Below are 25,791 nucleotides of genomic sequence, written 5' to 3'. Positions count from 1 at the left end.
GCGTCTTTCGTTTCAACTGACTTTCTACAAAGTATTTCTGAGTCGATTAGTGTAGAATTTCTGCCGGAATTTCAAAAAATATGAGCGCTCCCGCGAGAGGGGATGCAATTTTGGGCAGGCATGCGTTTCTGGGCATAACACCTGTCGATGAGGAAAACAGCAGATCCTCACACCTCAGCATAAATATAGCTGTGGACAAGATCACTGATGCCTATTGTTCTTGCAAGGCTGGGTAAGTCGGGTATTCATTGTTTTGGGAGTTACTTTTGAAATCAGTGATTTCTGTTGTTGGCAAATGTTTGAGTGTGCCTAGGCCTGATACACTGTACTCGGTGCTAGTGTGGCTAACACGATTACAATTTAGTAAAAAAGCCTTTTCAGGTAAAATAAAAATCTTTAATGTATGTCAGATACGGTACACATTGCATATTGATCTGTTCAGCTAACGTAAGACTGTGTAACAGACAGGCTTCAAGGTGTAGAAGTTGTATCGGTACTGCCATTATGCTGTACTTAGCTAAAAGGTTTTCATAATGAATGTGTTTATTATTGACTTTTTTCAGACTTGGGGGTCATTGTTCACACATTATAGGCCTCCTTAAGACCTTACAATATTTCAAGCTTCAAAATTCAAAAGGGATCGGGAGGTGCTGGTGCCTATCTCTAGCTAACGTTCCGGTGAGACCGGGCGAGAGGCGGGGAACACCCTGGACAGGTCGCCAGTCTGTCGCAGGGCCACTCAAAATATCCCCATTCACTAAACACAAAGAAAGCAAAGTAATAATACTTACACCAGCACACACTCCTTTGTTTTTATTGATACGACGGTTGAGCTGCAAATATGGTGGTGCACAAGCTTTGATCCAAGCTAGTCATTCCGTATCAGATTTGGGAAATCTGTGAATTTTATTTCCACAAATACGATCAGGATACCTGACATCGCCTGTACAGATACCCTACTGACAGTGGAGAACCATTCTTATTTGAGTTCTGTCGCAAAAACTTTGATTGTGTAGATTGTGGTCTGCTGGTCCACAATCTACATTAGCATGTGTATACTACTGTAGCTTTTGTTTATGAGACGGTCAAGCACGTGGTAGCTGCGCAGTGACGTCAAATGGGCATTAGCCAATGAAACGCGGACCCTGTGGTAAGGTCCATGGGGTGTATGCCACGAGAGGTGGTGATGTATTTCTGTTTAAATTTATGCCACATAGATTGGTTCCGGGTCCTGCTTGCTGCTATTGTTTTAGCCAAAGCTGCAAGATCTGTAACATGAACAAGACGCAAAAGTTAAAATATCTGCGAGCTACTGGTACAACAATCGAGTTTTGTGGTGTGCCGTTGTGTCCAGTAATTAGCCGATACCATCCAGTGCTTAGTTTTTTTTCATTTTTCTGTTGATATCAAGGCAACAGCGGACTGTAGCCAAAACTTAGCCACTACAGCTGCCTGATATTTCAAAGCTTGAGGATATTGAAGATCCAGCGTCAGAAATGGGAAGACGGAGGTTAAAAGGGAGCTGAACGTGGTTCGTTCACTGGAATAATTTGTTGGAGGAAAATAATACCAGAGGAAATCCACTGCTACGGGAACAGGCTCAGAACAGCGGCAGCGATTCGGCACAAGGTAAGTCAATACGTGTGTTGATGTGTTTGTGTTATACGAAGTATGAAATTATTTTTAGGCAGCTCCTTTTGTTTATATGACAATTATATAAAATACATTTAACATGCAGTCGGAGCGCCCCTCTGATACTGAGCACGATAATTTAAGAACAACCAAGGGCAGCAACGTTTCAGCTCGATCCAAACCACACAAGTAGTCAGTCAGATTAAGGTCCAAAACCTTCGCTTTACAGCCGTTTAAGTTTCACCGATCCACATGAAAAATCCACAGAACAGGTGGTACAAATGGTCGAAATCACGTATTTCCCGAATCCCAAAGATATGGCATCTACTTTTGCTGTGTCATAATTATAATCCACGTTGGAGTGAATTTTGCCACTTGGCTGCTATAATCTGTTATTGCGTTATACAAACGTAATTTCTCTTTTCTTTTTTCCTCTGAGACTGCTTACAAAATGAGGTTGTAAAGTTACATCCTCCCGCAGCTTTTTGTTTGTAAAATGGTAAATTTAGGTTTGCCTAGCCTTTTATAAACTAATGCCTCTTATATGCAGAATTTTTTGTATTACTGTTGGTAATGAGCAAACCCTGTGCTATGCCTACTAGTAGTTTAAATTAATTTCAGCTGCACACTTTCAAAAGAGTATTCAGATTTTAACATGCATTTTCTAAGTAGTAAATATTTCAGTTCACTCTTATTCAGTAACTTCAGTGTTGTTACATCTCTGAAACATTTTTTGCAGTTTCTTTGTGATACCAGAACTTTCACTTAAACATTTAATTTCCTGATATTGTCAATTTATTTTCAAGCAAAACTTTCAAAAAGAGCTGAGGATTTATTAGTTTTGATTACATTGTGTAGCTGAACACTTATTAATTTTTTTGTTTTTAATTTTTCAGGTTTGCTTCGCAACACTTCGTGATGTGTTTCTGAGCCATGATTGGATCCAATCACCTGGACCAGCTGACCAGCTGACGGCAACCATCAGTCCATGGTCTGCCGGTGTTCTATCAGATAGCCATACGCTGTCAGGATAACAGACATGCAGCCAGTACGCATGCCCGCACATGCGCACCAAGAAGTCTGACTGTCAGTGGAGTTGTCAGTTCAGCATACGCAACAAGTTATGACGAAAATAAGTAATTTAATTGTTTATAATATGATATAATATGATAACTAGATAGATACACATGTGTAGTCGTGGTTTCAAAGTGTATTTAAAGCAGGGTCTGGCTGCAGCTGCAGTCAACTACAACACACGCCCGTGTAAAACTCATTAACCTACTTAACCGCTAAGTCAGGATGCCATACAGCTGTTAATAACAAAGTGTATGATGATTTACGCCATGATTCTATGTTGCTGATTAAATAAAATCATATGGTAATGACTGCGTATACAGGTCTGAGCTAAGCGTATGACTATCTGACAACTGTTGAGAAAATAAATTTAAAATAAGCTAGTTTTAAAACTTAACATGTCTTGATTCAAATGGCCTAATTGTGGTTTTAAAATCAGTAATGTATTCTGGCTTTTTGACCTTTATGTTACCTGTAGTTACAGCAGATAATAAATAATAATGCATTTTATTTGTAGGCGCCTTTCTGGACACCCAAGGTCACCTTGACATAAAAGCAAGCAGATTATAAAATACATACCGGTAATAAAAACAAAAAAAACAAGATTTATAAGACAGTACAAAGATAACTAAAGGCTGTATGCTAGCTCAAACAAGTGGGTTTTGAGTTTGTACTTAAAATATTGCAAAGACTCGATGTTATGGAGATCAGGTGGGAGTGAGTTCCAGAGTTTGGGAGCAGAGCGGCTGAATGCTCTGCTCCCCATAGTGACAAGACGAGCAGGGGGAACGGAGAGATGGATAGAAGAAGAGGATCTGAGGAGACGGGTGGGTGTGGCAATGTGAAGGAGGTCTGAGAGATATGGAGGTATGAGGTTGTAAACTACTTTAAAAGTTAGAAGAAGTATTTTATAGTTGATGCGATATGTGATTGGAAGCCAATGGAGCTGTTGTAAAATAGGTGTGATGTGATGAATTAAGGGGGTCTGTGTAATGATACGAGCAGCTGAATTTTGAACCAATTGTAATTTATGCAGAGTTTTCTGTGGCAAACCAAAAAGTAGAGAATTACAATAGTCTAAACGAGATGTGACCAAACTATGGACCAGAACAGCAGTGGAGTGCGGAGAGAGAGAAGGACGGAGATGGCGAATATTTCGGAGATGAGAATAAGCTGATCGAGTGATATTATTCACATGGGAGGCAAAAGAGAGGGTGCTATCAAGGATGACACCCAGACTCTTAACCTGAGGGGAGGGAAAAATTGAGGAGTTATCAACTGAAATGGAGAAATTATCAAGTTTACTTAGTATTGAATTAGTACCAATTAAGAGAAGTTTAGTTTTACTGGAATTTAATTTGAGGAAGTTAAGAGTAAACCATTGTTTTATTTCAAGAAGACAATCAGTGAGGGAGGAAAATGGAAGCTTGGAACTAGGTTTGGTTGAAACATAGAGTTGGGTGTCATCTGCATAGCAGTGAAACTGGATGTTATGTTTGCGAAAAATATTACCAAGGGGGAGGAGGTAAATAATAAACAACAAGGGTCCCAGGACAGAGCCCTGGGGTACACCTGGAGAGACGGGAGAGGTAAATGATTTTAACTGAACAAACTGAGAGCGACCTGAGAGATATGAATGAAACCAGTTGAGAGGTGTATTTACAATACCAAGAGAGGATAATCTTTCAATAAGGATGTTATGTAAAATTGTATCAAAAGCCGCAGTCAGATCAAGGAGAAGGAGTATGGATAATAAACCAGAGTCAGCAGCAAGAAGGAGATCATTTGTAATTTTAAGAAGCGCTGTTTTCTGTACTGTGGAGTGGACGGAAGCCAGATTGGAATTGTTCATATAGATTATTGCTGGAAAGATGAGAATGGAGCTGAGCAGCAACTGTCTTTTCTAGAATTTTTGAAATAAGTGGAAGATGTGAGATAGGGCGAAAATTATTGAGTTCATTGGGATCTAAACCAGATTTCTTAAGTATTGGGGTTATTGCTGCAGTTTTGAGAGCCAAGGGAACAACAGCAGTAGTAAGGGAAGAATGCAGAATGTTAGTGATGAGAGGGGACAGAGCGGGGAGGGTGGCTTTAACAAGAACAGTGGGAAGAGGATCTAGATGGCAGGTTGAAGAGTTAGATTTTTGAATTAATTTGGTGACATCAGCAACAGAAGGGAGGCTAAAGACCGAGAATGAATTAGTAGGAACAACTGAAACTGGGACAGATGATGTTAAGGCAAGACTGGGTATATGTTCCTGATGGATAATTTCTATCTTAGAAGTAAAAAATGATATCAAAGTATTACAAAAATCAGAGGTATACAGGTGGGGAGGAAGGGAATCTAATGGTTTGGTAATGTTTGCAAGTACAGAAAATAAAGTTTTGGAGTTGTCCTTGTTAGAACTGATTAACGTGGAATAATATGTTGATTTGGCTGAAGAAATTGCATCTTTGTATAGAAGAATGTGACTGGAAAACATGTCTTTGTGAACAATGAGACCAGTTTTTCAGTACAGTCTTTCAAGGCGACGTCCTTTTGTTTTTAAGTGTCGAAGAGTGGAATTAAACCAAGGTGCAGTATGAGTAAAAGAGACAGATCTGGTTTTAAGTGGAGCAAGATTGTTCAGGACACTGTGAAGACTTTTGTTGTAGTGAGCCAATAGTTCATCTGTGGAAGAAAAATGATCAGCAGTAGGTAGTCTATTAATACAATGTGATAAATTATCCAGGTCAATGTCCTTAATTTTACGGAAGGTTATGTCACGTGGGGGGTTAGATTTTGAAAGTGAAATATTAGCTCCAAATGATAAAAAGAAATGATCTGAGAATGGCAGGGAATCAGCTTTACAGTCAGTGGGTGTAACCCCTGAGCAGCAGATTAAATCCAATATATGTCCTTTAGTATGCGTGGAAAAAGTTGTGTATTGCTGAAGTCCAAAGCTGTCCAAGCACGATATGAAGTCTTTGGAAAGTGGAGACTCTTGATTATCAATATGAATGTTAAAATCCCTAATAACTATTACATTTGGTGAGATCATAGAAAGATGTGTGAGGAAGCCAGCAAGCTCATAAATAAAATCCTTATTATATTTTGGGGGGCTTAGTGTCTGTTGTCACCCATCGCCTCCACCTTTACTCGCACACGGAGCTCCAGACATGCGCAGTGGTTTCCTCTGAGCGGGAGAAGATGTCTGTCTAATCGATAATAATCATAAGATATGGCGACATGTAAAACCAGCAGCGCTTCGCTTTCACAGACGGTGGGGACTTTGTCCAACTTTTAGCGTCACTTGGAAGGAAAGCTTAAAGAAAAGTGATGCTAGCAAAGCTAGCTGTACAGAGACAGTATCTGTACAGCTGCTGTATCTGTGATGAAAAAAAGTTGTCACTCATGCACTGAATTATTGTGTGGAGGTGTTGACTGAGGTGTCGCTTATATGGGACAACACTATGACCAAAGGGCAATATAGTGATATGACATTCAGGAACGATCCGATTCTTCTGGACGGATCTTTACTAAGGATGATGGGACTGAAGCCTCACTGAGAGCCGTTCTTTGTTCTTGTGTACACTGCAATGTATGTATGTGTTCATAGTGTTGTTTACCGTTAATTGCTATGTTTCATGGTTTAATGGTGCAGACAGTTGTGGTTTCTGACATGGGCAGTATGGGCAACCGTCCAGGGCGTTATTTTTATAGGGATAGCAGGAGACCTCTGCGGATTGTAGCACAGCGATGACAGCAAAACAGAATGAAATGAGTTTTAATTGATACTGGTTAAATATATTTCAGCTCTAAGTATTTAATATCTAGGTGTTTTTATGGAAATGTGGATCTTTCAGATCAATCTGAGAACCAATTTTGTTAGGTGCACTTCATTTTATTGTGTCATGTAGTGCAGGGCGCTGGTCTTGGTCTCAGGTTCGGTGGTCTTGACTACAACTCTGCTACGTGGCTCCTTGGTTGCATGTCTTCCCCCCCACACCTTCGTTCCATCCCCTTTCAGTTGGATTTCTTTCTAAATAAATGTCACTAATGAAGTTCATGCTATGTTAGGACAGGAAACAAGATGTTTCCATCCCTGAAATTATGATGCATAGAATCACATATCTAAGTCTAAACTCTTACAGAGAATAAACACAATAAGAACATGTTTAATCTGTGACATTGTTTATTAAAATGGCACATTTATGATGTATTCAAATTAAATACTATCGGCACACTTAATGATATTAGCGATTAGGGTATGTATTCAGCAAGTACTTTTACTTTTAATACTTAAGTATTTTTAAAAGCAGTACTTTTTTACTTTTACTTAAGTAAAATGTTAATGTGGTACTTTGACTTTTACTTGAGTACATTTTTGCCTGTGTATTTGTACTTTTACTTAAGTACATTTTTTGAGTACTTTCTCCACCACTGACGAAAACACACTGTTGCCTGTGCACCGGAAGCATTCTATGTGGCAAAAAAATGCAGAAGTGCTAAAAGGGAAGTCCGTGGCATATACCCCATTAAATGACAACAGGGCTGGTGTGAATGCAGCCTAAAATTCTCTATAGGACTGAAAGCTGTTAGTCTACCGTTAATGAACCCATGTCTTCTTCATCCTATTATTAATACAGAACATTATGGCTGAAACTATTTATTCATAATCAATTATTAAAATAATCGTCAACTAATTTAGTAATCGATTAGACATTAACTGGAATACAGACTCAAAAAAAGCCATTTGCTAAATGAACGGTGTAGTCTGAGCTGTAATTAGGCCAAAACTGTACAAAAAATATATTTTACTTCTTTATCTGTAAATATGATCTACCCAGAATTCCTTAAGTGCATAATTTAGCTTCACCTTGTTCAACTTCTGTAATCTTTAAAGCACCTTCTGCTATCATATTATTAAAGATCAGCCCAACACTGTATTATTAAATCTAACAGAAATGGCTGAGCTTTTAACATGTGATGTCTAAAAGTATTTTTAGCTGAAGATTGATCCTTTGCAACAAATTAAGCATTCACTAAAGGAATGCTACACTATTGCATTTTAGGAAATTAAAGCTTATTATTTGAAAAAAACAATTTGTTTGTATTTTTATGTATTTGTCATATTGTTTTAAAAAATTCCTTACTTAGTCACCAGAATGATTGATTCCTAAAATAGTTAGTTGGAGACCTAAGTTATGCAGATTTTCAGGAACTAAGATTTTAACTTGTTTGTTCAAAAATCAGAAATTGCGTTTTTAAAGCTTTGATGCTTTAAGATGTTAAATGCTCCCCTGATGAACAGTCAGAGACAAAATTCACATAGAGGTGCAAATATCAAGGAATTTCCAGTTCTGATCCTGAAGGAAAATACTTTTGTGATTATCTTACGAACTCTAGAGCTCCTTGGATGTCTGTAATATTACGAGTCATCCACAGAAATCCCTCTGATATAACAGCTGTACAAGCTGGAGGGTTTTGTTTGATTATGAACTCTTGTCCCGACTGTGTCACGTTTTTCCCTCTCACCACTAAAAACACTGACATTTGTCTAAGAGAGCACTTTCTGCTCGACCGGTTGGTGAACTTTGCCCCAAGCCTGGTATGTTGGCCTATAGGTTTATCGACTCGTGTTTGCATTGATCTGGTCTGTCAGCAGACGGAAGACAAGTTGTTTTCCAGCTACTTCACAAGATAACGTGCTGCCTGCTGCGGCTTGTATATCCTTATGCAACCAAACTTTCTGAGTTGTTCTCTGGTCTCTCATGCTCAGATGCTTACTTGGCTGGATAATTTCATGTTGTACTGATTGATGGGAAACAGACATATTTTCTTATAGAACTACTGCAGATGTTGCCATTCCTGTTTTAAGAGTAGAGACTTTTCACGTTTAAATAATTACCCTCTTAATTCAGACTCTAATTCAGACTCTGTGTTGGCTACAGTAGATGAATTTTGTTTTTAATCATTTAATTGAAATACATTTTACCAATTTATACCACAACTCTTTAATCAGGTTTTATTATTGTCAAGTAACTTGATTTGGATGTATTATTCCTCAGACACTAAGTAAAAATCAATGAGTACCAATCACCAAATATTTGGCCATAATTTTAAAGAGGTAAAGCCATTCAACAGTCATAAATGAATAAAAATAGTATTAAAAATAGTTTTATGTTTATCCTGTTAGCTAAGTGTTACATAAACAATGTTAGTGGGTCGGATGTGTCCACCATTGATAAAACTCATAAGTGTTTAAAATCAATAATTTAAGCTAACTAAACAATGTTCCACATGGACCTAATCTCAACCCTGTTTTTTTCTGCTTTTATAAATATTTTACAGCAACAAAACTGAAGGGAAAAAGATGATTTGTATTATGTGTTCAGGATTTTCCTTTAAAGAAAAATAAATTCTCTTATTAGGGAAAAGAAAAATTCAGTTTAAAAATTTGTGTACATGGATTGATTTTCTTGTCACTTAGATATGTTTGATTGCTTCCTCTGTTCTATTCTGATCATGTGGGAAGTAATGGAATTATTGCTAAATTTCCTGACGTGTTTCTGATCATCTTTCAAGGACAATTTAATAGCAACTCATTTAATCTAATCCTGCCTTAGTCCTTTTTTGAGACATTTTTTGACGGTTTCCTAAAGATTTAAAATGGCTTATTTTTGTTTGTCTTTACTGGAGAAATGATTTTAAGCCATTCAAACTATTTTATTTACACAGCCCCAATCAACAGAAAAGAAAAGATTCACATAAGTTTATTTAAGTTCAATTTGAAACTAGGATACAATCAAATTTCTTTAGACTTAAACATGTAATCAGCACAACATGTAGGACAAAAAATGTAAGGAAAAGAAACACAAATATAAAATCCTTTTTTAGCTACAAATAACATTTTAGATGTCAGATTAAAGTTACAGCAACACTTTACCTAAGATACCAATTCAACCTCAATTGTGTGAAAGAGAATGTCTCTGTTGCAGAAAAGACTGGAAATTAGACAAATTATTACTGATTGTCTTCATTATAATTTTTTTATATTCATTGTTATTTTAAGCATAACTTGGTAAAAAGAAAAAAATTGTAAAAAAACAAAAACAAAACAAAAACTTGTACAAACAGAAGTGGTGTCAAAACTCCAGTAAAATGATAAATCAATAATTTCGAGTTTAAAACAGTGTTTAAAGATAATTGTTATATCCCTATAGAGTGTAATAATATTCCATAATAAACCAAAGTGGGCATCTGGTTCATTTTCAAAAGCTCTCAGGTAAAAGGCAAACATATGCTAAAATGAATATTCAGGAACTTTTTATCAAACACCTCTTGACCTTCTACTAAATTTGTGATTTAGTTCTGTTTGTAATATCTTTGCATATTTACCAGGCTAACTAATGCTGGGAAATTACAAAGTTAAGAATATTATGTAATACAAACAGATAAAAGTCACTGGAAATACATTTAGTTTCCCCTTAAATACAATCGCCAACAGCAAACTATCTTTATACAGCTACAGTAAGGCTGTTATATAAAGTGTCATAGGGCTCCATTTTTAATCTCCATCAATAAAATATCAACACAGGAATCAGTAATTATCCCATTAGGAAATCATTTCATAGAGCTTGTGTTATTCGTTAATCTATAGGAGAATTAACATTTTAATCTCTTCTCTGTGCATAAAAACATTTACAAGAAACCAACAAAAAATATGTGCGCAGCTTCAGATGAAATGTTACAATGTCTTGGTTAAAAATGACTTAGCTTTAGTAAACCTGGGACAGTTTGACCTGATTTCATCAAAACTTCATCCTCCTATTCCACATTTTGTGTTCCTCCTCTTCCTCTCCTGTTTGTATGAAAGCTCCATGGCGGTGGAGGATTTTCCGTCTGTCACCTCCTCGTCTAGCGCAGACCTCTCACCAAACAGGAAAAGGGGTGAACCATGTTCTTATAGGCTCTATTTCTGGCTCAGTCAGCCCGTTTCCATGCGAGATCAGACGAGCTGTAGGATGAGATCCTGGACGGTGTCCAGACCTTGGCAGGCCTTCCTCTTGGCTTCCTCGGAGTCCAGCTGGGCAGCGAGTAGGAACAGCTTCCTGTCATCAGTCACGACGTCCAGAGACAAGGCTTCATGTAGTTCTGCCACACTCAAGGCGTTCAGTTTATCCTGTGGCAATGGAACATGAAAAGTGCATTTTTAAAACAAGGTGCCCATGCATCCTTAAAAAGTTGTAAATGTATGTATTCAAAAATAAGGCTTTTAAAATGTCTTAAATTAATTTTAAAAAAGGTAAGTTGACCTTAAATACACTAACTTCATATAAGCAACTTCAACGTTTTTTAATATTACTTTAATATTAATGAACTGATTTTGAATCTTCTAGTGTTGAAACTATGAATACAATTTGAGACTTTAGTTTTACCAACTAGCATAACTATCAAATGAAAAACAAGGACATTAGCCTACTGTTTAAAGCATTTTAAACTTATATATAATGTAATTGGATTGAAGAATTTGAAAATTCAACAAAATATGTGTTTTGGGGGACGACCTGTATAACCGTCTGTGGAATGCTTTATTTAGCTGTTTTTGATTTAAATGATTCAACAGTTCCATTGTGTATTTTGATGTGCAATTCCCAACCTTACCATAATGCTCTAACTAAAAAAATAATATCGTACAGATTTCATAAGTCTTGAGTAAATATTCTGTTTGATTTGATTCACCTCATTAATTTTCCAGATGAAAGCAGAGAAGGAACAGTGTGTTAAACTCACCTGTAGAGCTTTAGAAAATGTTAAACACCACATTCTGCCTGAGCTTCAGCTACTGTGCATCATTACGGATCATTGTGCAGTTTGAGTTGAATTCATTTTAAGCTCATTATACTGTCAGTCCACAGCAACGAGAGGATGAAAGCTACACTGCTCCGATGTTAGATGTGATAAATATTCCTTCCTCTCTCCAGGAGTCATGCATAATTCCAGAAGTGGAGCACGGAGTGAAGAAATATGAGTGGAGGAGGAAGTGTAGGCATGTTTATTTCAGGAGTTGAATTATTTCTGCAGGACAGCTAAAGAGAAAATTACATTCACCTACTATATTAATGTTATATACATCTTTTAACTTCATGTGTTATTAATTGCCGCCCTTTTATCAATCAATCAATCAATCAATCAGTCAGTCAGTCAGTCAGTCAGTCAAATTGTATATGTATAGCACATTTCAGCAGCAAGGCATTTCAAAGTGCTTTACATCATTAAACACAAAAACACAGAGTCGTGCAACATTGAATCAACAATAAAAAACATTACATTTCTTGCCAAGTCGAAGTTCTGCCCTTATGGGTACCTCATCCCCCCAAAAAAGGAAAATGACAAAATTCACTCTGTCTAGTCCTGATTTCTTCACTTTTTTTTTAAACATTACCATGTGCCAAAGAGAAACCCAATAGATTCACTTTGGGTCGTTTTCAGTGTTTCAGTGTGGATTGAAACATTTCTGGAAATGGTCACATGTGAACGCAGATGTCTCTAAAACTGACGACCTATTTTAGAAAAAATGTTTCCACGTAGACAAGGCCCAAGGCCCTGTACATACAGACAAGCACGGTATATTTTTGTAAATGAATAAGAAAAAAACTGCATCAACATGGTCAACATGACAGGATGCAGCGCCACAGAAAATGTTGTAGTATGTATTCCAGGCCATTGGTGGTGCTGTAACACTGCCAGAGAACAACACAAAAACCACAGAATGAACAGCGTCTGGTTTGTTTGAGAGAGGCACAAACAAGAGGGATAGATGGAAAACGTCATCGATTAATAAAAGAAAAGATGTGCCGTCACACAGAGCATGAGACCAGTGTTCTGAAATGTATTCACTTTGAAACCTGTTTCAAAAATGATCATTTCTGGTTTCCCAAGATAACAAATCCACGTGAATGCACAAAAGAACTTTCGCTGATATACCTAAAACTGTCTCCATGCGGACTGGCCCTAAGTGTTCACCACCAACATTGTTGTTCCACTTGAAAACAATCTTGTAGTTTACCTGCTTGTTTCCCAAGACAACAACAGGCAGCTGTGGCTCCACCCTCAGGAGGCGGTGCAGTTCAGTCTTAGCCAATGGGAGGCGGCTCCTGTCCGACGAGTCCACCACATAGACTAGAATATGGGTCCGTCTCAGGTAGTCCCCCCAGTATCGCCGGAGGTCCTCTCCCCCACCAACTGCAGAGAAGAAACCTTTTCAACATTATGCTGATGACTCTCAGTTCTACAAGTCTGGCGAATCCAGTCAGTTAATCAGACTCCAAGCACGTCTTTGTCTCATAAAACCATGAAAAATAAAGAAAAAGAAGGTTTAAGTGGCATGGTCAAAGTATGGACTCAAATAAGATTGATGAACGTCACTGAGTCTCAAAATATGTCAAACAGCAGTGGGCCAGAATAACTGTACAATAATTAAATAGCTAATGCCAACAGTTGTTGCTGTTAAAGATGGTTCAACCATTAGTTTTAGGGGATAATTACTTTTCTTTTTTTTCTCTCTAATAAATTAAACCATGATTTAAAACCTACTTTTTCTATTTGCTCTGTTTATCTTTGTCAAAAATGAATTAGTTTGATAATCTGAAACATGTAAGTGACAAAAAAAAATGCTCCATTGAGAGAGGATATTTCTGCTGCCTCTTTCATCCCATTCCTCCAGGGCTTTTCCTCTGCAGTTTCTGTCAACATCCTTTACCACTCCAGGTCCCACTTTAATAAATAAATAGTCAGTTTGACAAGCAGAATTTGATAAGCTCCTATAAACAAATTGGCCACAGATTTATTCCATTTTCGTTGTAAGAAGAATGAGATCCGATTTTCAATAAAGGAGGAAACGAGCGGAGGCAGCATCCTCATGGGAAATTGATTTGTAGATGAAGATTTGGAGGGAAATCTAACAGCTTCATTCCTCTGTCTTTATGTAATATGTTGTTTTCCTATAGAAGATTGGCCTTAAGACTTTAATGTTCCACGCTTGATTGACTTTTTTCTTCTCCTTTCCAGAAGAAACTGCTGGGTTTAATTGGGTACACCTGTCATTTATTCCTGTGCATCCTTGTTGAATCTGTTTACATAAACAGAGCCCAGTCATCCATCATTTTTTAAACAGCACATCCTTAAAGTCTTAAATTCATTTAAAAAGACACCCCAACAGCTCTCTTCTATTAACCCTTTAAGAAAGTCTCTACCACCATTTCACTGAGAAGCAGCTCATAATGAGCTCAGCAAATGCTCAGTTCCACCAGGTGTTAGCTAAATGCTGCTGGCTAATTTGAAGGGGCTGAGTATCGCAGGGGAGGGGAATTCAGTGATGCAGAAGCTTGGAAGCTTAGAAATTGTAGCTCTGATGAGGAGCTGCACCTTGAAGGTGAAATTAGCTCCACCCAGGCATTTTACACAGCTGAATAGTTGCCATGGAGATTAAAGGATTTCTCAAACATGCATGAAAGAATTAAAGCAACACTCCAGGTGTGTTTTTGATGAAGGAATAACTTTATAGCATGATGTAAATCTCTGAAAAGTCAATTTTACATAATACTTATCGGTATATATCTTTTCTAGGGCCCTACAAAAGACATATTCATTAGAAAAATAAAGAAAAGAACAATCTTTGGGGGCCCCACACACCCTTACACTTTCTAAAGTCTGGCACTGTTAGCTTTGGTATGAACTGACTCCAGCTGGTCAAACCGCCGCTGCATGCTGCAGCACTCCGCACACATCACAACGTCACAGATTCAGATTCAAGCGAAGCAAAGTTTCACATAAACTGGAAGCTCTGATGTCTGCAGGCGCTCGGCAGTCAAACCAATCTCTCCTCACATGCTGCCAGCCATGACTTTTGGTTCCCACTGGCGAGCATCAATTAGATGAAGTTGCTAGGAGACCGGGGCAGTGATGTACCTCAGGCTGATGTGATCTGGCAGCCATAAATACCTGCTAACCAGAGGCGATGTGGAGTCTAGATGCACCCCTCAGCTGGGCGCTCTCATTAGGATGCACACCCACACGTGCAACATGCAGCATATGACTGTGAAGGAGGTGGGAGTGTTTGTGATGATGAAGGTCTCTGCAGCAGCTTGGCAAGCCTTGTAATCACCCAGGGAGGTGGTTAGCGTCTGCCTAGGCTGCAGAAGTTCAGCTTGTTCCTGCTGGTTGTTTCTTGTGTGGGCTTTGGCAGCCAGTGCTTCACTGCAGAACAAGCGCTAGGTGGAAAATGCACGGATTATTACGAGTCTGTTTGGATGTTTACAGGAACTCCCCGCTCTGACTTTATGCCTGGAATTGGATCTAAAGTTCATCTAATCTGAACTTTGGCACATTCCTTGTATCTGAGTTTGCTTCCTCTAAGATGTTTCCAGTCTGTTGCATATTGTAAGCTGTTATCTGGGCGCGGTTTGCACGTTTGACTCATTGAAGGACGCCAACTCTCATTCATTATTCGTCACGTTTCATGAGTTTTAAATCTGTACTCGTCCTTTAAGCATCAGTAAACCTAAACCAAAAATGCTGAGTTAAGATTTTAGCCAAAATGGTGATTGAACTAGGGCTGAAATGATTAATTGTGATTATTAAAATAATAAATAAATAACGTAGTAATTGATTAATCATTAACTGGAGCATACGGAGTAAAAAAGCCAATTTGCTGAAAAAACAACATATTCAGAGCAGTAATTACACCAAAATTGTAGAAATTTAAACATTTTGCATTTAAAGTGAAAAATATTGTCTGTCTTTGGTATTTTCTACTTGTAGTGTCTCCCAGTTCCAATTCTGTAAAAAAAAAAAAAAAAGTCATCCATTAAGCACCTTTTGCTATCAAATAATTAATTGGTTAATCCATTAGATCTACACTGTTTTAGCTGCACATCCTGTGCTATAAATGACTGTCACTAAATGCTGTTTCTTCATTTTAGGTAATAAGAAGCTTATTTTCTTATTTATAAAGGAATTATATTATTTGTTGCATCTTCAACAGGTTAGGCCACATCTACAGGCCAGACAAAACATATTCATATTTTTTTTGCACAAAATAATTTTTACATAATGAGTTTTGCCTATTTTGAGGTCCTTTCAGAATGAGCTGCTTTAGGGCTCTGTCACTTTAAATCCAAATAAGCTGCTGCCAGACCACGCCCCCCCAACTCAATGTTTATTACACTCGCAAATGAAAATGGCTGAAAACAGACGCATAATTATACAACTGTACAACTTTGAAAAGCATTAGCAGAGTCTCCTGCACAACCAACAAGAATGCAGCAAGTGGTTTCTGGATGGGAAGTCAACAATAAAACTCTTGTCTTTCAGGAGCCATTGTGCAGCACATGCAGTGGTAAAACCAGCCGACCAAATGTGCTGGAGCTCCACTTGGGTCACCAGGTAACAGCACAGGGTTTTGCTGGGGTTGGTAGATAATGGCAAGGTGTCTGGTGAGTGGTGATTTTACATTACGGAGATTTTTGAAAAGGCTAATTGTCCAGATACCAAAACAAATAAAGTTATTGTCAAAAGGCTGGATGGTTTTTTAAGAGATTGTTTTGTTTTTAGAAGCAGTAGAAACCCAAATGGAAGAACAAAAACATGCAAATCTGGCTTTTGCATAACATGCCCTCTTTATCACGCAAAACCATTCAAAGTTTTGAATCTACAATCCAGTTCTTACTTTATTGATTTAATTAAATTAATTCATATTTAAGTTTTTGTTTGAAGGTGATAACGTCCATTCAAGTTGCAGGATTCCCTCCGAGATGAACTACCTCCCAACCTGCCTCTGCATCGGCGTCAGGCACAATGCTCTGACATTTGCCGCTTAGGCTCTGAAGCGCTCTGAGTGGGTGGCGGCTTGGGCTTCTCTCACTGAGATGAGAAACCGATTAGATGTTCAGATCATAAATAAATCAGTCGCAGAGCATGACGCACTCCTCAAACTCAATCTCAGGCCTCAGGATTTCACGCTCCCATCATTACTGAATGGAGTCATTATTTTATTTCTGCTGCCTTTCAGTACAGCTACATTTTTCAGGCTTTAAAATGCTGTTTGAGAATCAGACGCAGCCTAACTGGGGCTGTTTTAGTCGTTGATCAAATAAAGGCCCCCGCTGTTCAGAACCTAGGGGTATTTTCTGCCTTTCATGATCTTAAAACAGAAATCCACAGAGAACGGAATGAAAGGAGACCTACTCTCCAGAAAGTCAAGCTGACAGCTGGGGGCGTCCAAGCTCATGAAGTTGAAGCCGCGGGTGGGCCGACATCGGCCCCTTTTGGCCGCCGACTCCCCGGGAGTCAAACCCTGCAGCATGCTGCTCTTCCCCGCTCCATCCAGGCCCAGAACCAGAATCTGCCGCTTCTCGCGCTCCTCTTCCTCCTGGGGTGGAGTCAGAGAAATCAGATTAAACACGTTCATTAGTCCCCAAGCAGGGGGATTTATGGTGGGAAAAGATGAAATTAACATTTTAGTGTTTGAATATGAATGTTAGGCTTTCCAAATCATGGCGAGGGATGGATGGAAGATGGACAGATGGGCGCATGGATGGATGGATGGATGGATGGATGGATGGATGGATGATAGATGGACGAATGGATGGATGAATGGGTGGATAGGTGGATGGATGGATGGATGGATGGATGGATGATAGATGGACGAATGGATGGATGAATGGGTGGATAGGTGGATGGATGGATGGATGGATGGATGGATGGATGGATGGATGGATGGATGGATGGATGGATGGATGGATGGACGCATGGATGGATGGATGGATGAATGGCTGATAGATGGACGAAAGGATGGATGAATGGGTGGATAGGTGGATGGATGGATGGATGATGGATGGATGGATGGATGAATGGGTGGATAGATGGATGATGGACGGATGGATGGATGACAGATGGACGAATGGATGGATGTACGGACGGATGGATGAATGGATGGATGGATGCAGTTCTCCAAAGAAGTCTTTGCTTTCCTTTCTTTCTTCCTTCTTCTTTTCCATTTGTCTCAGGTAAATTAATATATGTCTCTATTGTTCTGCAGTTTCTGTTGTAATTTTATGCGTTGTCTTCTAATTGGATTAAACTCTGTAATTCTGTGACGTCTGCACTCATTGTTGTTTTCTGTGTGGCTACACGCGGCCCGCCGGGAGAACCTGGGATCGAAGAAGATTGAGCCAGAGAGTTTTCTTAAGAAATATTATAACCTAAAATCTTCTTCAACAATGGACAGACGGATGGACGGACGGGTCATTGGAAAATCAACCTAGAAGTGTTGACACATTCTCAGTCGCGCCAACACTTGGATTTGCTTTGATCTAAATTCTTTACAATAATAATAATAATAATAATAATAGGCAGTCCTAAGCATTTAGACTGAAACTCAAGTATTCACAGATTTTTTTCCTCATGAGTTTTATGGTCTGAGTTCCCAACACCTGTGAATACCACGGATTCACGGTATTCAGTGGTGTGAATAATTTTATAAAACCAATGTTCTAAGAACTGGACACAGAACATCAACTGTCTAACCATAACCTCTATATTGGTGTATAATTGTCAATAACAATGTTAATAACAGCTTCCATGTTCATATTTATATTGTCAACTTTGCTGAGTTTGTTCACAAACTGCATTAGTTTTCTCCACAGCCCTAACAAAGACAACTGAATCAGACAGGATCATCGTTTATGCATCAATATGCATCTATTACACACTCTCTGATGTTTTATTTCACTTTAATGATCAGAAGTTTGAATCAGTGGAGAGTAGACTCATATTTTACCAGCATTGCACTAATAAAAGTGCTGACTGGACACCAGGAGTCCTCTCCTTTTTAGGAACCCAAACAAGCTTTGGTTTAATTCCAGCTGTCAGTTAAAGTTAATTACTAATTCATATCAGATCTTTTAGAGCCAAAACTCATCATCTCTCTCATTAGAAACATTTCCTCGCTTAGCTGCTGCATGATTAATCTTGATAACTTTAAAATGTGTACATGTTTTTAATAAATTCACAATGAAATGGCTGCAGCTGCTGCAGAATAAAGCGTTCTAACATCCACGGATGGTAGTTTGCATGTTTAATGTCTGCCCAGTGCTGCTGGGGAACAACTTTCGATGCTTGGCTCTGTGTATTCCTGGTCGAGTCGGAGACAAATTCCAAACCCTGACTGTGCAGAAATCTCGCCAACACTGCAGCGATGTTTCCCTGTGTCTGCATGGACTTTATTATTCCAGCTCGACTTTTAATCCCAGATTAAATAGTTTTAGCTAAAACTTAATATTTGCATAATTGTATTAAACTTTTTTGACCTCTTTTTGGCAATTATTTATTTATATATTTTCTACATGAAAGAATAATTAGAAACACATTGGTTAATTTACAAATTTACACAATTTTATCTGGATGAATTGTAGAATTTCTAACAAAACTGAGACCAGTGCTTTGTGATGGTTGTGCCAAAACATTGTCCTTAAAGATTACTTATTATGCTTCCTTTAACAGGTTAGGATAGATATCTGGTCTATACTAAACATGTTCACTATATTTTGTACAAAATCATTCTTATACAATGAGATTTCTGGTCAGTTCTACCTATTTTGAGTCTCTTTCATGAGCTGTTAGGGCGTCTTGTCACTTTAAATCCAAATAAGGTCCTGCTCAGAAATACGGCCACACCCCACCCGTAACTTTACATGTGAGTACATGTAAAAATAGCTGCAAAGAGACACACTTTTTTCAAGTTTTGTGTCTTTGTGTTTTGTGTACAGCACATAGCCGCCAGTGAATGGGAGCGTTCAATATGTCAGAACTTATTCTAGAAATGTGTTTCCTTCTCCACTTTCTCACATTAACTATTTTTCGGAAAAACCAAAAATCACCTCAAGCAAATGTAATAGTTCTTATTTATATCAGATGTCGATATCTACCCAAATTTTTATATCAGTGCACACCGAATTTCCACATTTCGTACCAAAACACTTGTCTCCTTTCTGAACGCTTTGATGTTTGGACATTTTTATGGTTTTATATCCTTTTCTTGAATTGTCTGAACAAATTAATCTTCAGGTAACTAGAAATTGTAACCCAAAGATGAACCAGAGTTATGAAGTTGAGGATTTCCAAAACATGTCACACAAGGAAGCGGTGTGTTGGACATGTTGCCTTTAAAATACATCTAAATACATAAATCTCTCATCTTTTTGACATGCAGCAAATATAAATCATTTTGATAATCCTGAATTGAATGAAGAAATGGTAAGCATTTAAACGGCCTGCATGGGTTCTGCCACACCATATATTATAAAATCCCAGTTCGCTCAGACTTCTGCAAAATGAGAAAACATGCTGATGAGGCAGTTTTATTTTTAAGTTTTGCTTCAGCTGAACAAACCTTTCTGCTGGAAAGATAACAGCTAAGATTATAATCTGAAGCTTTTTCAGCACAAAATCCATTGATTGACTCAGAGTTTATTCATGAGTGGAGCAGGTTGTTTGGAAGTAGAGGGCTGATGAAACATGAAAATCGTTACAGCAGAGTGCTGATCTGAAGGACGGTCTCCAACCACCTTGGGTCTTTGCAGGTATTTGGACTGGCGGTTATTAGGTTTCTTTCTCAAGAAAATCAAATCTTTTTCCATTTTTCCAAGCTCATTTTTATTTTTCCACACTAATGCAAACCTGGAAACAGCATGTAAAAGCAAATTCCAGACTTTTGATTTTACTTAGGGGAATCAGAGTACAGGGGAATTAGTATGAACATTTTTATTTTAAAAGCAGGCAGGGCAGCATGCAATGATTAACTTGGTAATCGATTATTCTGACGATAAATCAATGAATTTGATAGAAAAATTGGCACACTCTGCAAATTTTTAATTTAACCACTTTAGCCTTTTTATACAATTTTAGAAATGCATTAAAATATGGAAATAAATAATTAATTTCCTTTTATAAATAAAATATAAACATTTCACTGTCTAAAATGCAATTATGATCTTTCAATGAATGCTTGATCATTTGTAGTAAAGGATGAATCTGCATCTAATAAATACAACAATCCATGAAAAGCTCAGCCCTTCTTGCTTGATTTATCATGACATTTTAAGGCTGATCTGTTGGTTATTTTTTGGATTGACCATTTGGATAGCAAAGGGTGCTTCATATATTTTTTTCCTCTCTCTTTTACAGAATTTGAACCAGGTGAAGTTAAAACTATGCTACTTGAGTAGAACATATTTACAGAAAAAGAAGAGTTTCTTAATCTTAAATGAAAAATGTAGATTTTATTTTATTTTATTTTTTTACAATTTTTGCTTAATTGCTGCTCTCTGAGTGTGTTGTTCTTTTAGGAATATGGCCCAATTATGAGTCTGCATATTCCATTTAACCTCAGTAAGTGAAGCCCTAAGTACACCTTGGACTTATAAGAATCTTTTATTGCGTTATAACCTCAACCGCTACAGTATTTGAAGAGGACTTAATGTGGTAAACATGTTACATAACTGGTGCATAATTATGAAGTGGTGGAACATACAAGATAAGTATTTTTCTTTGTGAGTTTGTGAAGGTGTTTGTGATGGTTTATGATGAAGTTTGTGGCTGCAGATGGAAAAACACTCACCTAAGATGGTCAGAAGTCAGGAATGTGAAAAATGCAGTCCAGTCAGATGGGTCAACCTGTCCTCTGTCAACAGCCCAAGCTGTTATCTTGAATATTCAGTTTTTTTAAGTTACTTTTTCCATTTTAATATCTAAGTTAAGGTCATGATGGGTGTGTAGTCTATAGATCCTTCTAGCAAATTTCACACCGCCATCAAACAGACTCGCGGGGTTAAACCCCGCAAGTCTGTTCGTTCTCCGTCTCCTTGGAACATTTTGGCTCCAGGAACTAAAACACAACTCCACGTGGAGTCTCTGCCAGCCAGCATTATCCTCTGAAAATGAACTGATACATTCAGAGATGAAGAAACAAGATTAGAGAAATGCAAATAGATTTTAGATTCATGCCAAAGTTCATTAAGGAAGACTGACATTTCTCTGGTTCCAGGGAAAAACAAGATAAACTCAGTTAAACTTGGACTGAAACTGTCAAATGAAAAGAAACTGGGACAATGTTTGTTTTAGGGCTGACGCGATTAATCATGATGAATCGACTGTTGAAATAATTCTCAACTACTTTAGTAATCAATTAACTGTTAACTGTAGCATACAGACTCAAAAAAAGGACATTTGTTGGAAGAATGGCATGTTCAAGGCTATAATTTAGCTAAAATCGTACAATAAATATACACATTTTGTATTTGAGATTAGAAGAAAAAAAAACTTATATGTCTACAAATATGTTCTACTCAGAAGTGGCAGTTTTAGCTTTTTATTTGGTTCAAATAAAAAGTAATTTATTTTATTTGGTAATAAAAAACCTCAAAATCTTCTATTAAATACCTTTTGCTCTCCAACTATTAATCCATCAATAAAAAAAAAAAGAAATTAATTAATGGACCAATAATCAAGCATACACTAAAGAATGCTATGTTATTACATTTTCGTCAATAAAATGTTTATTCTCTTATTTAAAGGAATTGAATTGTTTAATGGCATCTTTTAATATATTTCTAATTTTGTATTTTACAATGAACAAATAGCATGTTAATTTTCCTATTTAAAAGAAGGAATTTGTTTGCATCTTGTAACATATTATGTTTGAGAAAAGCTTAAGTGGTCACATAAAAAAATCTGCAGAATGTGTCAAATATTATATCTGATTAATTATCTGAAAAATTGATTAATTGTCCAAATAATCGTTCAAATAACTGATAAATCGATTACTAAAGCTCCAGATAGTTTTTTTTTTTGTTAATTAAAAGAGAATAAATGTGGGAATAGCATCCCTAATGTTGTTGTCCATTATGTGCTCCATGTTCAGAAGACAGGGAAACATGTGTCCTCTGTCATTCCAATCATGGAACTGTTCATTTGGGAAAACTGTAGGAACATGTGAACTGTTCATAACAGACAGAAACAAGATTCCTTGGAACATCCATCCAGAATACATCCAACCATGCCATCCATCCCTTTGTCTAATCCAACTGGCTATCTAACTGTCCATCCATTTTAGACATCCACCCATCTATGCATTGTCCATCCAATGGCCATCCATCCATCCATCCATCCATCCATCCATCCATCCATCCATCCATCCATCCATCCATCCATCCATCCATCCATCCAGTTGTCCGTGTATCCATCTGTATTTATATTCCTCCTTCAATCTGTTCATCCAATTGTTCATCCATCAGTGCATTTGTCCATAAAACTCTGTCCCTCTATCCTCCTTCAGCCCTCTATCATATCCAACTTTCCACCTGTCTGTATTTGTCTTCCCAATCCATCCATCCGTTCACCCAACTTTCCATCAATTTGACTCCCTGTCTCTGTCCTCTACTCATTTCCCTCCATTTCATTAACATTGTCATCATAATCATCACTGTTTTCCTCCTCCATTAAAGTTACCTTCATTATCATTTATCATATTTAAATTATCTTCAATCACCATCATAGGTATTTATCATCATCTTCCTTACAGCCTGCCACTTTGTAATTGCCAGAAGCCTCCTCTTGATCATCATTCTTATCATTCTTGTTGTTTCCAGTTGGAACCTTCATTATTCAGGGATCGGGATTCTGCGGCGTTTTTCTTCTTTTTAGTAAAAATATCGCCTGAAATAACTTGAGCAGCTCTCTTTTAATTACTAAAGAATTACATCAGAACCTCTCACCTCTGTGATGGTGCAGTACGCCGCCTGCGGGGACCATACGCGCCGCTTGTAGAAGTAGTTGAGGGCGATGAAGAGAGCGGATCCCAGGGCGGCCACGGCGGCGGTCAAGGCGATGGAGATATGCCGGAGGAGAACCATGTGTGAAGTGGGCAGAACCGGAACCAAAGACCGGTGGACGGGAGTCTGCTCGTGGAGCTTCCTGCTCCTTCAGGTTCCGTTGCCTAAACTGACTACATGCGACCGCGCAGACTCACTCTCTCCGCCTGTTTTTGTTTTCGAGAAGCGCGTGAAAGAATATGGAAATTTGGTGCGTTCGAGTGTGGCTCGGAAACGGCGAGCGTCTTCTGGGTAAAGCGGAATTAAAGCAGTCAGACCTTCTTTCCGTTGAATCTTAATTTAATGTTTTTATTTATTGGATTTATTAAAGGTTTATTTAACTGCTGTTATTTTATACGCAGTTTAAATCCCACTCACTTTCACTGACAAATATAATTCAAATTCTTCATATAATTATTTTTATGAATGAAATCTGTTTGGTTAAATAATATGAGGAATATTTATATTCAATAAATAACATATGAAAAGGAATTACACATACTTCTTCATTACATTATTACGACGGAGAACGATGGCAGACAAAATAAATTACGAAAATAAAATTACGAGAATAAGTGTGAGAATAAAGTAGAAATAGTATGAGACTATGGTATTAAGTCATATTACGACTTAATATCTATATTAAGTCGTAAGTCATATTTATATTATAAGTATATTTGGAGACTTTATTCTCCAAATATACTTTATTTACATATTATTACAACTTGTATTATTTTGACTTTATTCTCGTATGACTATATATTCTCGTAATATTATCATTTTATTGTCAAACTGTCACTTTATTCTTGTAATATTAAGACTCTATATTCTCGTAATGATTTTTATTCTCGTAATATGACTATTTTCGAAATGTGACAGTCATAGTGTCATAGTTGTTATGTTTCCAGAGTCTGCTCCCCCCGAGTTTCCAGAGTCTGCTCCCCCCGAGTTTCCAGAGTCTGCTCCCCCCGAGACCCCAGCCGGCCTTCCTGCCGGCCCGGCGGACCCGCCTCCACGTCTCGGCTTCCCGCGCCGGCGGAGGAGACCGCCGGACCCGCCTCCACGTCTCGGCTTCCCGCGCCGGCGGAGGAGACCGCCGGACCCGCCTCCACGTCTCGGCTTCCCGCGCCGGCGGAGGAGACCGCCGGACCCGCCTCCACGTCTCGGCTTCCCGCGCCGGCGACGCCGCCCGCCGTGGCCCAAGCTCCGGTTTCTGCGCCGGCGACGCCCGCCGGATTCGCCTTCTCCGCCCACCCTGTTGGGTAGTTTTTTTTGTTGGACTGTTTTTCTTTGGACTCTTGCCCTCCTACCGTCGCCCCTCCACCCACCCTGTTGGGTTGTTTTGTGTTTATTTGGACTTTTCTGTTGGGCGTCTGGTAGCCGCCCCTTAAGGAGGGGGTACTGTTATGATCCGTGTTTTTGAGTGTTTGTTTTTGACATTTTCTGTGTTTCTGTCCTGGTTCCTCTGAGTCTCTGTCCTGTCCTCCCCGTTGATTGTCCCCCAGGTGTGTCTACTTACCTGATTACCCTCCATGTGTATTTAAACCCACCTGTGTCTGTGTTCTTCGTCGGGTCCTTGTCGTTTGTCGTTCTCACGTCTAGTGTCACTCGCCAGTAGAACTGTAAAGTCCTGGTTTGTGTTTGTTTCGTCTAGTCTGTTTTTGACAGTTGCTACCGGTATCTAGCTGCGTGCTTGTTCCTGCCGTGCTGCCTGCCTCGGACTGTTTGTGTGCTTATCATTAAATCATCATCATCACCACCATAACCTGGGTCTCAGCGTCTCTCCTCACCACCAACAACCCCACCTCATGACAATAGTATGATAATTATTATTCTCATATTACTTTGAATTTATTCTCGTAATATTAATACTTCTTGTCATTATATTGTTGTTTTCTTAGCGTGGCCCTACTCCGTCGTACATTAAGCATATTCTTTCTTAGAATGTTTTGAATGATGTAATATTAAAATTTTATCCATTAGGTTTTCTGAAGTTCACAGTCATTGGGGAGTTCTACGGCACGTCAAACTATCCTCTGCTGAGAAACTTTATGATACTGATTTTTTTTTCCCAGAAGAACTTGATAGCTGCCCAAACTGCTAAAGGTACCAGAAGCTGGTGCAGTGACCATGGTGTTCCTGTTCTTGACTGACCAGCAAACTGACCTGAGC

The 25,791-nt window shown here is 38.3% G+C and overlaps 1 protein-coding gene and 1 long non-coding RNA gene across 2 annotated transcripts; one reads left to right on the top strand and one right to left on the bottom strand.

Moving 5' to 3' along the window:
* Window positions 1-1,083: 1,083 nt before the first annotated feature.
* LOC148155537 (uncharacterized) lies at window positions 1,084-3,017 on the top strand. Its single transcript, XR_015765284.1, has 2 exons — window positions 1,084-1,629; window positions 2,529-3,017. It is a non-coding gene; the product is annotated as an uncharacterized LOC148155537 (long non-coding RNA).
* Window positions 3,018-9,446: 6,429 nt separating this feature from the next.
* Window positions 9,447-23,795, bottom strand: arl10 (ARF like GTPase 10). The gene is made up of 4 exons (XM_015013281.2): window positions 23,524-23,795; window positions 16,937-17,120; window positions 12,759-12,934; window positions 9,447-10,871 (listed from the first exon to the last, which is right to left on the bottom strand). Exons 1-4 carry the CDS (start codon window positions 23,659-23,661, stop codon window positions 10,698-10,700), a joined length of 672 nt encoding a protein of 223 aa, XP_014868767.1. The 5' UTR covers window positions 23,662-23,795; the 3' UTR covers window positions 9,447-10,697.
* Window positions 23,796-25,791: the final 1,996 nt, after the last annotated feature.

The sequence above is a fragment of the Poecilia mexicana genome, unplaced genomic scaffold, assembly GCF_051168715.1.
Source record: "Poecilia mexicana isolate PSO_F unplaced genomic scaffold, ASM5116871v1 scaffold_14, whole genome shotgun sequence".
Taxonomy (NCBI): domain Eukaryota; kingdom Metazoa; phylum Chordata; class Actinopteri; order Cyprinodontiformes; family Poeciliidae; genus Poecilia; species Poecilia mexicana.
Note: the sequence above shows the minus strand (reverse complement) of the source record. Positions and strands in the feature narration are given on the sequence as shown.